At 37.5% G+C, this 15,593-nt stretch overlaps 1 protein-coding gene across 2 annotated transcripts in view; it reads right to left on the bottom strand.

The window, feature by feature from the left end:
• Positions 1 to 15,593, bottom strand: part of LOC126419269 (oxysterol-binding protein 1) — a 297,237-nt gene that overhangs the window by 69,061 nt on the left and 212,583 nt on the right. For both annotated transcript variants that reach the window (XM_050086426.1, XM_050086427.1), the window contains one exon: positions 6,072 to 6,239. In XM_050086426.1, coding sequence (XP_049942383.1) covers positions 6,072 to 6,239 — 168 coding nt within the window. The remainder of the gene's footprint in view (positions 1 to 6,071; positions 6,240 to 15,593) is intronic.

The raw sequence follows: 15,593 nt of genomic DNA, 5'->3' as shown, positions 1-15,593 counted from the left end.
GGAAGTACCCTATGCCATGCACCTTATGGTGGTTTGCAGACTATAGATGTACACGTGGATGTAGATTTAGTTCAGGATATGACTTCATAGACATTTAGATACGTGAAAAGATTCAGCTTAAAATACCATGCAGTAAAACTGACATCAGGCATGACATTTTAATTTATTACTTCACTACTACTAACTCTCCTCACACCAAATTTTGCAGACAGTATCTACATACAATGTACTTGTTTAGGAGACATGACGTCAAACATTGACATACATGAAAAGCTTGTTTTTGCTTGAAATGGTACACAGAGTGCAGACACTATATTCATCTGGTATTTCATGAGAGCACTTTGTGACTTCCAACAAACTTTTAAGTGCAATTTCAAATCTTTTCTAAACTTTTTACAGTTAACATGTTTAATTTCATATTTAATGCATTAACTCAATCATAAAGTAAACAGACATTTGAAGTTTTTTATACATGGAAGTTTGATTCTTTAAAGAATCAGGGGTTTACTGGTTATTATCTGAAAGGTAATGCCAAAAAACAACATACCAACTGAAATGCAATGTGTCTCAGTTAACAGGTGTCAAAATGAACCAGAAATTTTCACAGCACTTAAAGAAAAGTTTTTCGAATTATGAAATACAATAAGAACATATATCTTGATGAGGAATGCATTGAAACTATTCCTGCAAGATGAAAAAAAATGGAAGATCTTACAAAATATAAATTGCAAGAAGAAACCCATTGCAAGCCAAGCCAAAAAAGACTTGTTCTTTAATAAGAAAGAAAAAGAATGAGTCAGTCAACTAAATTTTTAACAAAAAGGAAACCAGAAGACAACTGACACCAGATGACTGTTCTCAAGCAAATATGTACACGAAGTTTATCAGTGAAGTACAAGACAGTCTCTAAGAAATTTTCTGTGTTTCTTCTGGAGGAAAAAAAGGAGTATCATCATCACATTTTGTGACAAAGCTCTTACACCTGTTTAACATATTGGCATAGTAAATTTAGGAGAAAAAGTTTACCAAAATATTTGTGTGTCACAATAATATACAATAGCTTATTTGCAACAGAACGAGAAATTGTTGTTGTTGTTCTTGTTGTCTTCAGTCCTGAGATTGTTTGATGCAGCTCTCCATGCTACTCTATCCCATGCAAGCTGCTTCATCTCCCAGTACGTACTGCAGCCTACATCCTTCTGAACCTGCTTAGTGTATTCATCTCTTGGTCTCCCTCTACGATTTTTACCCTCCACGTTGCCCTCCAAATACTAAATGGGTGATTCCTTGACACCTCAGAACGTGTCCTACCAACCGATCCCTTCTTCTAGTCAAGTTGTGGCACAGACTCCTCCCCAATACTATTCAGCACCCCCTCATTAGTTATGTGATCTACCCATCAAATCTTCAGCATTCTTCTGTAGCACCACATTTCAAAAGCTTCTATGCTCTTCTTCTCCAAACTATTTATCGTCCACGTTTCACTTCCATACATGGCTACAGTCCATACAAATACTTTCAGAAACAACTTCCTGACACTTAAATCTATACTCGATATTAACAAATTCCTCTTCTTCAGAAACGCTTTCCTTGGCATTGCCAGTCTACACTTTATATCCTCTCTACTTCGACCATCATCAGTTATTTTGCTCCCAAAATAGCAAAACTCCTTTACTACTCATCTCATTTCCTAATATAATTCCCTCAGCATCACCTGAATTAATTCAACTACATTCCATTATCCTCGTTTTGCCTTTGTTGATGTTCATCTTGTATCCTCCTTTCAAGACACTGTCCATTCCGTTCAACTGCTCTTCCAAGTCCTTTGCTGCCTCTGACAGAATTACAATGTCATTGGCGAACCTTAAAGTTTTTATTTCTTCGCTATGGATTTTAATACCTACTCTGCATTTTTCTTTTGTTTCCTTTACTGCTTGCTCAATATACATATTGAATAACATCGTGGAGAGGCTACACCCTTGTCTCATTCCCTTCACAACCTCTGCTTCTCTTTCATGTCCCTCGACTCTTAACTGCCATCTGGTTTCTGTACAAATTGTAAATCGCCTTTCGCTCCCAGTATTTTACCCCTGCCACCTTCAGAATTTAAAAGAGAGTATTCCAGTCAACATTGTCAAAAGCTTTCTCTATGTCTACAAATGCTAGAAACGTAGGTTTGCCTTCTAAGCTTCTAAGGTAAGTCGTAGGGTCAGTATTGCCTCATGTGTTCCAACATTTCTACAGAATCCAAATTGATCTTCCCCGAGGTCGGCTTCTACCAGTTTTTCCATTCGTCTGTAAAGAATTCGCATTATTATTTTGCACCTATGGCTTATTAAACTGATAGTTCGGTAATTTTCACATCTGTCAACACCTGCTTTCTTAGGGATTGGAATAATTATATTCTTCTTGAAGTCTAAGGGTATTTCGTCTGTCTCATACATTTTGCTCACCAGATGGTAGAATTTTGTCAGGACTGGCTCTCCCAAGACTGTCAGTAGTTCTAATGGAATGTTGTCTACTCCCGGGGCCTTGTTTCGACTTAGGTCTTTCAGTGCTCTGTCAAACTCTTCACGCAATATCATATCTCCCATTTCATCTTTATCTACATCCTATTCCATTTCCATAATATTGCCCTCAAGTACATTGCCCTTGTATAGACCCTGTATATACTCCTTCCACCTTTCTGCTTTCCCTTCTTTGCTTAGAATTGGGTTTCCATCTGAGCTCTTGATATTCATACAAGTGGCTCTCTTTTCTCCAAAGGTCTGTTTAATTTTCCTATAGGTAGTATCTATCTTACTCCTAGTGAAATAAGCCTCTACATCCTTACATTTGTCCTCCAGCCATCCCTGCTTAGCCATTTTGCACTTCCTGTCGATCTCATTTATGAGACGTTTGTATTCCCTTTTGCCTGCTTCATTTACTGCATTTTTATATTTTCTCCTTTCATCAATTAAATTCAATATTTCTTCTGTTACCCAAGGATTTCTACTAGCCCTCGTCTTTTCACCTAATTGATCTTCTGCTGCCTTCACTACTTCATCCCTCAAAGCTACACATTCTTCTTCTGCTGTATTTCTTTCCCCCATTCTTGTCCATTGTTCCCTTATGCTCTCCCTGAAATTCTGTACAACCTCTGGTTCTTTCAGTTTATCCAGGTCCCATCTCCTTAAATTCCCACCTTTTTGCAGTTTCTTCAGTTTTAATCTACAGTTCATAACCAATAGATTGTGGTCAGAGTCCACATCTGCCCCTGGAAATGTCTTACAATTTAAAACCTGGTTCCTAAATCTCTATCTTCCCATTATATAATCTATCTGAAACCTGTTAGTATCTTCAGGTTTCTTCCATGTATACAACCTTCTTTTATGATTCTGGAACCAAGTGTTAGCTATGATTTAGTTATGCTCTGTGCAAAATTCTACTAGGCGGCTTCCTCTTTCATTTCTTACCCCCAGTCCATATTCACCACTACATTTCCTTTTCTTCCTTTTCCTACTATCAAATTACAATCACCCATGACAAATTTTTGTCTCCCTTCACTATCTGAATAATTTCTTTTATCTCATCATACATTTCTTCAATTTCTTCGTCATCTGCGGAGCTAGTTGGCATATAAACTTGCACTACGGTAGTAGGTGTGGGCTTCGTGTCCATCTTGGCCACAATAAGGCGTTCACTATGCCGTTTGTAATAGGTTACCCGCACTCCTATTTTTTTTATTCATTATTAAACCTACTCCTGCATTACCCCTATTTGATTTTGTATTTATAACCCTGTATTCACCTGACCAAAAATCTTGTTCCTCCTGCCACCGAACCTCACTAATTCCCACTATATCTAACTTTATCCTATCCATTTCCCTTTTTAAATTTTCTAACCGACCTGCCCGATTAAGGGATCTGACATTCCACGCTCCGATCCGTAGAATGCCAGTTTTCTTTTTCCTGATAATGACGTCCTCTTGAGTAGTCCCTGTCCGGAGATCCGAATGGGGGACTATTTTATCCAAGAGGACGCCATCATGATTTAACCATACAGTAAAGCTGCATGCCCTTGGGAAAAATCATGGCCGTAGTTTCCCCTTGCTTTCAGCCGTTCGCAGTACCAGCACAGCAAGGCCGTTTTGGTTAGTGTTACAAGGCTAGATCAGTCAATCATCCAGACTGTTGCCCCTGCAACTACTGAAAAGGCTGCTGCCCTCTTCAGGAACCACACGCAAGCCTCCGTACCAACGGCAAGGTCTATGGTCCATTGAGGGGGGGGGGGGGGGGGGGGGGGGGGGGGGTCGAGAAGGTAATACTGATAACACCAAATACTCTGTCTACTTGCTTTGGAGCCATTTAGCTACAGCAAGAAAGGCAAAGAAAAATGAAATTTGAGAGTAATAAGTAAATAATTGTTTTACATTGCTGAAAATAATAAAAATAAAATTAAAATTCGAAGATAAACCTCTATAAAACTCTTGTTGTGCTATACAGTTGTGACATTTCAAAATCAAAACAAACAAACAAAAATCTTAAAATGGAAAATTTAAAGGGAGATATTTAGTGGAATTCAAGATGAAACCATAAGAGAGAGGAAAAATTGAAGAAATACATAATTATAATGTTTTATACAGAGAGAGTCAGACATCATATGAAAATCTAAAGAAACAATACTTAGGTGGCTTGGATACACATTTTTCTCTCACGAAGAGAGAAAGTTCTACTAAGAATTTACAGTACATCCTAAAGGTTGAAAGACATCTCAGAACTATGTTTCACTGAAAACATCCAAGAAGGCAAAAACACTGGGTACGTAATTGAGAAATTGAATGCCAAGACAAAACTTCCTGGTAAAGCATTGTAAAACCAGTGGCTAAGCAACTTTATAGCTTGTTAATACTGGAGAAATAACCCAGATTTAGGTGGTGATGTACAACAACAGTACTGGCAACTTACTGAAACTAACTGTAAAACTTTCAAATAAAAATATGCAAAGCACACTGCAACCTGACATTAGGTAAACAGAATAAAATTTGTTTACGAAGTTTAAGGAGCTTATAGTTTTGCCTCCCTAGAAGAGCCTTCTGTAATCGTTAGCTAAGAAGTTTGCATCCTGAACAAAACTTTCTCTTGAGAACTTTGCACCGCGTCAGCATTCGTGAATAACTTAATGATTATAAAGAATCCGCCTCGATTGCAAATAGAAACCGGATGTTGACCTAGGTTTCGGCGCGGATAACCATGCCTTCTTTGGAACACACTAAAACTACGAACTGCCTACAGAGGTATGGTCTGTATTAATGTTGGACCATGCCTCTTTAGGCAGTTTGTAGTTTTAGTGTGTTCCGAAGAAGGCGTGGTTACCTGCACCGAAACCTAGGTCAACATCTGGTTTCCATTTGCAATCGAGGCGGATTCTTTAGAAACATTAAAACTTTCTCTGTTCAGTGGATTGTAATATGTTCTGCATCATTAGGACTGTCATCAATAATCAAGAAATGCATTGTAGGTTTTTAACACCACATTGCTTGCAATTAAATACAATGGCGGGTAGACATACTAAAGTGAAGCGTCTTCACCCTGAATTTTGGCTTGAAAACTGCAATGCTTTGCTATGCATTGTCCTACTGGAACTGGCACTCTTGCCTTTCTTGAACCTTTCAACTAACTTACCCAGCCAGTTATGGGGGACCTATTCCTAACATCGATGCCAAACTACAGTGATACTTAAAACTTTTCGCAGATACAAATCAGTGAGACAAAAAAAGCAAAAAGTAACAGAAAATCCTAAGACACTGAAGTACTCTTTCGTACTTTTGGGTTTAACATATAATTTAATTCTATAGCGATTACAGTGGTTTTACACTGATTTATAATTAATTCTCAACAGATGTTATAAAATGAACACACTCACAACTATGATGCACAAGTAGAAAGTAGTTTGAAACACAAACAACACTTCAACTGATTAGCACTGAGAGAGGTCAAGTACATCATCACTGTAAGTGGTATAATTTTCTCATGTCTATATGTCAAAAACTAAGCCAATAGGTACAGAAAATTAAGGAATTATTTACTTACACTGCAAATGGTGGTGGTTGTGGTGGAGGTTTGATCCACACAGCCATTGCCTGTGGAGTTGGCCGTGCTGATAACCAGCACCTTGGTCTCAGTAGTGTCGTCCACCTCACTACTAGAACCAGACGCTTCGTCTTGACCGTCAGAATGAGGCAGGCGTGTGTCGGAAACCTGTCAACATAAGAAAACTGTGGTATTTGATTTTGATAATGAAGGATGCTACTTTTTACTTTCAATGCATATTTTTCCAACAGCATTGCTTAAAATATCTATCTTTACCGAATATTTTAATCCTAGTTCTTGTACTATTACAAAGAAGTATGAATTTTACCAATATCACCAGGAAAGTTTTGAGGTCTGGTATCATATCAAACATGAAACAATTTTAGTAACCCATTTTAAAGATTAATTTGTGAAACTCACCATCACATTCAGTGTGTGAGGCTACGAAACTTGAATACCACCAAAAATTCATACAATATTTATCATTAATTTTCAGCCTTAATCCCTTAGGCTGTATGTGGTTGCACCAACATCTCAGTTCAAAGCCTAGATAAGAATGTATGCATTTAAAGTGTTAACCATAATTACAATACCATATTTTGGAGTAAATATCTTTTGCTACTCATAACAGAAGGACTTTAAAATACTAGCCAGACTAGTGCAGCTTACCTTATCAATATCATACGGAAAATTGGAACAGATTTTAAATAATTTAGAAGTAAAGGCAGCAACTCAAAACTTGTTGGGTCATCAACAAACATTTAAACAACACTGGAAACTTTGCTAGCTTTCAGATAAATCCTTTTTCGAGTTAAGAGGACATACACACACACACACACACACACACACACACACACACACACACACACACACACACACACAAATGAGAAGGCCCTTACCCAGTACGCTAAAGGTCTCACTTATGCCTTCACAGAGGGCAATATCCCACAAACCTAGTCCACAGAAATTCCTAAACCATGTCTTCACACACCTCTAATTATACCAGTCAAAGACCCAGCTGTAAGGGAACACATTCTCATCGCCCGCAATTTCCAGATTAAAACAACTGAACCATACCTGCTGCCAGTGCTTCAACTATATCATCAAGCCTGTAAATGAGGAGCATCCTACCTACAATCTTGTCCACCCCTCTTGAAGTGGATTTCGGCACTCAGCTTATCTACACAATGTCCCAGTCTATTCCTATTCCATACCCACTCCCAACCCATGGCCACATGGGTCAAATTCCTGTGGAAAACAATGGTGCAAGACATGACCAATTAACCTACCCAGCATGACCTACTCCAGCCCCATAACAGGCTTATCCTATACCATCAGGGGTAGGGCTACCTGCGAAAGCATTCATATTATATACAATCACTGTTGCAATTTCTGCACATTATTTTTTAAGTGGGTATGACCACCAGCCAACTGTCCACCCGAATGAATGGCCACCATCACACCATTACCCACATGGACTCTGGTACAGTAATAAGACGCTATCCATATTGCCTTCAATTGCTTATTTTAAGGGGCGAGCTGTTACTGATTGTTTGACTGATGGGGCTGCTAAGTGCTATACCACCTACTACACTCCCCTGACTTAAGCCCTCGTAAGTTCAACTCAATTTCTAAACTGAAGGACACACTTCACAGCATTCGCTTCAGAACTGCTACAAATTCGTCGGGCAATAGGCCGTGCCGCTCTAACTGTCAACACATCTGGCACTGCTAAGAGTATCCTATGACTTCCACATTGCTGGCAACAGGTTATACACAATGCTGGTGACTACTCTGAAGGTCAGTAAAACTTTGAAACACATATCTATTTTGTACAAGTTGTAAATAAATAGTTGCCACTAATGAAGTTCCTACCCTCGTAAAATGTTGACAGGAAAATGTTTCTGAAGAAGAGAAACTTGTTAACATTGAGAATAGATTCAGGTGCCAGGAAGCTGTTTCTGAAAGTATTTGTATGGAGTGTAGCCATGTATGGAAGTGAAACTTGGACGATAAATAGTTTAGACGAGAAAAGAATAGAAGCTTTCGAAATGTGGTGCTACAGAAGAATGCTGAAGATCAGATTGTAGATCACGTAACTAATGAGGAGGTACTGAATACAATTGGGGAGAAGAGGAATTTGCAGAACAATTTGACTAGAAGAAGGGATCGGTTGATAGGACGCGTTCTGAGGTGTCAAGGGATCACCAATTTAGTACTAGAGGGAAGCAGTGTGGAGGGTAAAAATCATAGAGACCAAGAGATGAATACAGTAAGCAGATTCAGAAGGATGTAGGTTGCAGTAGTTACTTGGAGATGAACAAGCTTGCACAGGATAGAGTAGTATGGAGAGCTGCATCAAACCAGTCTTACGCAATACAATATTGTTTTTGTACTCTGTAGCTGGAATCACCCCAAACAAATACTGCTCATCACATCGTTGATGTGATGCCAAGTGTTGACAAAGCATAGGTTTGTTTCCCAGTTAGAAACAAAATTATTTTTAAAGTGGAAGTTTATGTACCCATTCAATAGAGTAGTCCTAAATTAATCTATTATTATATTTATTTTATCAATATGTATTATTAGGGACAGTAAAACATGAACAATAATCAGTACTACTGCAGTGGCAGCACTACCTTGGTCAGTGCTGACTGTTACTTCCATGCACTCCCCTGGCATGTCTGTCTGGAAACTAGGTGATAAAACATTTGAGGAACGCCATGAGCTGTCCGCAGAAAGTTCAGAACAGAGCCACCAACAAGGGCAAATATCAAGTTTTTTGTCAACAAATTCACACAAAGAGAAAGTGTGCTTAATGAGAAATGTCCCGAGCAAACATTAACATCTGATGACACATTTGGAGCATTGAGGATGCAATTGTAAGGAGCCCATGTGCTTCTCTTCATCGGCTGAGCGATGACTTGAGCATTCCATGAACAACACCAGTATACTCTTCAATTTACACTGAAGAGAAGATAGTGTATCATATACAGGTAATACACCACCTGGAGGAGGAGGATTATGCTGCCCATAGGGAAATGCGTGCCGACTTTTGGAGAAAACGGATTTTGGAAACATGTTAGACAACTTCCTTTGTTCACACAGGGCGACATTTCACACATTTGGTTTTGCGAGCCATCACAACTGCTGGATATGGGCCGATAACCATCTTCATCTTCACGAGATGCATGAATGGGAAAAAAACATCAAAACTGTATGTATGGCTAGGGACGACCATAGCCAACTTTTATGGCCTATTCTTCTTTGCAGACAAACAGTAACAGGTCACAGTTACCTTGACATGCTTGAGCTTTTCCTGGAACCTCAAGTAGAGTTTTATGGAATTCTGAATTCAGTTGTGCACTAACAGAATTAGCTTCTCCTCATTTTGCTCTCATTCTTTGAGATTTCCTCAAATTCATATTCCTTGACAATAGATTAGTAGAGACTCATTACATATGAATGCTCTTGAAGTCACCTGGTCTTAGCCCCTTTGACTTCTCCCCATGTGATTACATCAATTTCAATGTGTACAGGGTTGCTATCAGTACCCCGTGTTGTCAGCCCTGTGATAGGACTGTGGAGGCGATTAACAGCATCACTCCTGATCAACTATTAACTGAGCCTTGGTGAAAACAGTCTCTCTGTGCTGACTTGCAGGGTGGCCATGAATTTTAATGATTTCAGATGTCTCGTGTGTCCTTGTTGTACCCAATATACATTTTCTATATTAAACATCATTCATTAAAATGAATCTTAATTTTTTGGCAAACTGTCTTTCTTGAAAGTATTTGTCTGGAGTGTCTTCTCATCCTGAAACTGCTTTTGAGAACTTCATTAAAATTTATTTAGATTTGTGGTATTCTTGTTCTCCTCTTATAAAAATCAATCATAAAAGCCAACCTATAAAGAAAAACATTAAGTGGTACACAGATGAACTTACCAATACAAGGGAAAATATGTTACCGTTGTACCACATGCATAAAAATTCTCTTAAATATGGAACAGAGCAGAAAGATGAATTGTACAAAGCATATCTTGAATGTAAGAGAACCAACAGAACTAAGCTTATAATGGCAAAAAGAACAGCATGCGAAAGATACATTGAAGGGGCTCTTAATTAGTGCAACGTTGCATGGAATGTTGTTTCACAATAGCATTGCAGGAATGATGAACACAGCATACCTCTTGACCCAGATAAAGTTAATCGTTTTTTCATGGACTCTGTAAGTGATATTAGGAACAAAATTGAAACAACAACCACTAATGGAAGTGATCTACTTAAGCAACAACAACCTGCAAACAATACCTTTAAATGGGGGACAATCACACCCACTGAGATTACAAAGGTAGTGGCAAAGTTCTCAAACTCCAAGAGCATGGACTACTCTTGGTTGTCCAATTACAAAATTAAAAAAACAGTGCATATAATTAGTGAACCATTGACCTTTCTGTTTAATAGGTGTCTTAGAGTTTCGAGTCTATCCAACAACTCTAAAAATATCAGAAGCTATCCCAGTGTACAAAAAAAAAGAGGACAAACATTATCTCAAAAATTACCAACTAGTTTCAGTAGTTCCCATTTTCTCGAAAATATTTGAATCTCTTATTTATAACCAACTAAACTACTACTTTGAGTCACATAACTTACTCTCTAATAGTCAATTTGGCTTCCGCAAGGGAAGAAATACCACCACTGCTGTTCTTTCATTTGTGAATGAAGTAATAACAGCCTTTGAGAATAAAAATAAAGCCTAATTTCTTTTATGTGATTTAAGTAAGTCATTTGACTGCATTTCTCATATCTTACTTGCTAAACTCAAATTCTATGGTGTACAAGACTCTGCATTGGCAGTAATTGAATCATACCTAAACAATAGGAAGCAGTTTGCCTCTGTCAGAAACAGAGACTCATAATGGCTAGAAGTTAAGACAGGAGTCCCACAAGATTCTGTCCTTGGGCCCTTCTTTTTTATAATTTCAGTCAATGATTTACCCCCTTGTATTCCCAATACTGTTATTTGTTATGCTGATGACACAACTAGCACCACTAAATTGGTTCTCATCAAATACACTGCCTTGTAATCCTGATAAAAACCAACAGATTATAATAGGATTGTCAAAAGAGGTAGAGGTGAAAGCAGTTAAAATTCTAGAATTCATGTAGACTAAGTTAACATGGGAAACACACATCAACCATACCTGCACAAAATTGTCTCGAGTTACATATTTAATGTGGAAACTGAGGAGCCTGGTGACAAAAGAATATTTAAGAGTTATTTATTTTGGACTCTTTCAGTCACATACAGGGTATGGACTGCTGATATGAGGACACATACTTCACATCACTGAAGTTCTAAAAATTCAGAAGAAAGTGGTAAGGGCAATGAGCAATTCTGGTAGATCAGAGAACTGCCGGCCACTGTTCATTCAGCTGAAAATATTAACAGTTATTAATCTTTATATATATATGCCTCAGCATTGTATGCAAAAAACAATATAGCAGATTTTGAAATGAAGGAAAACATACACCATCATAATACCAGAGACAAAACAAAATTAGACATACCTAGGCACAGGTTGACAAGAACAGGGAATTCCCATCTAATCAATAGTCTAAAAACACTTAATAAACTTCCATTTTCTTCTCGGTCGGCTCACATAGTAGCTTCAGGAGCAAGCTACTAAACTGGTTACTAATCAATCCTTTTTACAATATAACAGAATTTATGAATATAAAAATCAATCAACATTAATTTTTAAGAATTTCAGTATGTGATGTCACTGAATGTATTTATCTTATGTTATGGCGTATGTTATCAACTATGGGCACTATTTGCAATGCTCATTTAGCTTTAAGGTACTATTCAAGGAAAATGTTATATGATATCCATGTAAATTGCCTATTCTACCTCAGGTGGTCAATGGTGAATAAAGAATCTGAATCCTGGAGTCAAAGTGACATACATTTCATTTTTTACCTTCCACAACCTATTCCTCTCCCCTCTCCTACATAGGAATCACCAGTTTCAAAAACTAGGATAACTGTGTCACTTTTATGTGTGTCTTCTGATGGAACTACACCTATTGCCTCCTGATGGTAAAGAAAGGCCAGCAATGTTGTCTCATAATTTATTCTCATTTACAATACGCTTTCAGCCGAACTGAAAAATATGAGCAATGAACCCCAAGCGTTGAAATCCATTTTGAAAGTTTCCTTATGGCACACACTTATTTTGTACAGAGTTCCTTGCAATAGTCAAAACTTTTCTCCGTAATGTGTCATTTATTCACACATTCCATTGCAAATTTTGGGTTCTTACCAGTACTTTAAATATTTAGTTTATAATTTTTCTGATCAGTATCCTGTGTACTATGTACTGACTCATTTGAAGACCATGTAGCACAGTCCCACAAAATCTAGCAAATAAACATATTGAGAAATACATATATTATGTAAGAAGTTGTGCACTACTGTTTTCCTAAGAAATTAAATGGTAGAGGTGATTAAAAGCGCGTAACCCCTGGGTCACAAATGAAGCAAGAATATTTTGCAAAACTGAGAGAAAAGATTACTTGAAGTTCAGGATTACTGGAAGGCGCTGCTAATTATTGTTTTAATTAACATCCTGTTTTGATTCACAGACCATCAACAGGTTCATTAAAGCACTCACACCATAATATTAGGCATTATAAAACCACTGCCATCAGATAATAAAATCCATGAATTTGTTACTGTTATCACAACGTAGTATGAATTACATCGTTAGTCATAAATAGTGTCACAGACAGTGAACTTCTTCATGTTAATCAATAGTCAGAATTAACACTAGGAATGTCTCTGTTGACGATTTAATTTATATTACTACCCAATGTCAATGATTTTATAACACCTAGTATTACAATTTAAATGCTTTTATGAACCTGATGCTGGCCAATGGACCAAAACCAGCTGTTAAATAAAGAAATTTTGTCAGCAGCTCCTGGCAGTAATCAAGACAGTCTTCAAATATTTAAAAGCTGTGGGGCACCACCTTCTGAAAATAAAAGATTACTTGACATCAAATGACATGGATGATAAAAGAGTTGAATAACACTACAGACTGTACTGTTGAAGTCAAGAAATGTCATCAGAGCCAAAATGTGTGCACTTTCCAGGGGCAAAAAAAAAAAAAAAGCTCTTCCAGCAACAAGTCGAGAAGTATTTGCATCATAGTAAGAAAAATAAAACCACAAAAACAAATCAAGGAAATGAATAAAATAAGAAAGAAACTTCTTTAAAGATTCTTAACAAAGTGACCAAAGACAGCCTCAAATCTGCAGAAAATGTTGCTTCAGCTGAACTGATGGATACTGTAACACAATATTGACACGGCATGTGATGTCAGGTGAGCACTAACAGAGAGAGAACAGAACACTAAAAATGTAATTTTTTTAGAATGTAGTTTTTGGTGACTGATTTGTAGTGTAACATTAGGTCTAGGTTAGTCTGGAGATTGACCATTTGGCTGAGAGTCGATAATGTATCTAACACTTCGGTTAATTGAACCTGTTTTCTGTCTTACAGAAGATAACTTAGATTTGAACTACTCTTTAGCAAACAGCCTATACAGTTTCACAGAAAAGCCTCCCAAAATGGGTTTGATAAAATTCAACTTCATTTTAGATATCCAAAAGAAGTTTTTAGTATTATAAGCTCTCTTAAAAATAAATGTTCAAAGTAGCTACATTGAAATCAGAGATACTTTCCCAGAAGGACAAACACAGTGTCAAGTTATTTCACAGAAAAGCAGACAAAAAAAGAAGAGGAGTTACAAGTGTGTCAATTGAACTATTCATTTATTCAGCCAGGGATCATCCGATAATGGCGTAGGATTGGTCATTATAAAACAATGAAAATAATTAATTCAGTACACAGATGCATAGAATATATAAGGATGTTTTTACGAGGACAGGAAAGGTAGCCGGCCAAGGCTTAACAGAAGGAACAATCTACACCTAAATACATACTCCATATGATGAATGTCAGATGGTACCCTGTACCACTAATAGTCATTTCCCTTCCTGTTCCAGTCGCAAACAGAGCACGAGAAAAATTAATGGCCACATGCCTCCTTTTAGCCCTAATTTCTCGTATCTCATCTTTGTAATCCTTACATGAGATGTATTTGGAGGCAGTAGAATAGTTTTGCAGACAGATTCAAATACGGCTCTCTAAATTTTCTCAGTAATGTTCCTCCATAAAGAATATCAGCATCCCTCCAAGCATTGCCACTTGAGTTTCTGAAGCATCTCTGTAACACTGATGTATTGTTTGAACCTACTGTTAACAATCACCTCTGAATTGCTTCGATGTCGTCTTTTAATGCAACCGAGTACGGATCCCAAGTACTCGAGCAATACCCAAGAACAGGTCAGACTTGTGTCCCATATGCCACCTCCTTTACAAATGAACCACATTTTCTCAAAGCTTTATCAACAAACTCTATAGTCTACCATTTGCCTTCCCTACTACATATTCACATGCTTGTTCTATTTCATATCACTTTGCAACGTTATGCCGAGTTATTTAAACGACAGTACTGCATGAAGCAGGGTACTATTAATGCTGTTTCTGAACATTATTGGTTTGTTAAGCAGGGCACTATTAATGCTGTATCTGAGCATTATTGGTTTGTTTCCCTACTCATCCACACATTAACTTACATTTTTCTACACCAACTAGAAATTTTGTCTAAGCCATCTTTTATCCCCCTACAGTAACTCAACTTCAACACCTTCCTGTACACCAAGCATCAGTAAACAATCACAAATTTCCGCCCTTCCTGCCTGCCATATAATTTATGAATATAGCAAATAACAACACTTCTCTGGGGCACTGCCAACAGTACCCTCGTTTCTGATGAACACTCGCCATTGAGGACAACATACTGGGTTCTATAACACATGAAGTCTTTGAGGCACTTAACAATGGAGAACTGTATCAAATGCTCTCAACAAATCTAGAAACATGGAATATGCCTACTGCCCTTCATCCATAGTTTACACTATATCATGTGAGAATAGGGCAAGCCGAGTTTCATACAAGCAATGCTTTCTAAAACCATGCTGATTCATGGACATAAGTTTCTCTGTATCAAGAAAATTTAGTATACTCAAACTGAGAATATGCTCAAGGATGATTCTGTAGCAAACCAATGTTAGGGGTGTTTGTAATTTTGCAAGCCTGTCCTACCATTCTTATACACACAAGTCACCTATGCTTTTTTCCAGTCACTTTGGGCTGAAAAAGAGATTGTGATAAATGCAAGCTAAGTAAGGAGTCAATGCTATACAGTACTCTTTGTAAAACCAAATTCCATCCCAGAATTTGTATGAAATTATCTTAACAAGTTGCATATGTGGTAGTTATAATTAAACTTTTGCTACTTGAGAAGGCCTCCTTGAAAAACAAGTGAACATAGGACAACAAAACTTTGTGGAAACATTAGTAAAAACGTGCAGAAGAAAAATAACAAA

This window comes from Schistocerca serialis, chromosome 9 (genome assembly GCF_023864345.2).
Source record: "Schistocerca serialis cubense isolate TAMUIC-IGC-003099 chromosome 9, iqSchSeri2.2, whole genome shotgun sequence".
Classification (NCBI taxonomy): Eukaryota; Metazoa; Arthropoda; class Insecta; order Orthoptera; family Acrididae; genus Schistocerca; species Schistocerca serialis.
The sequence above is the reverse complement of the archived record's forward strand: the minus strand, read 5'-3'. Positions and strand labels throughout refer to the sequence as shown.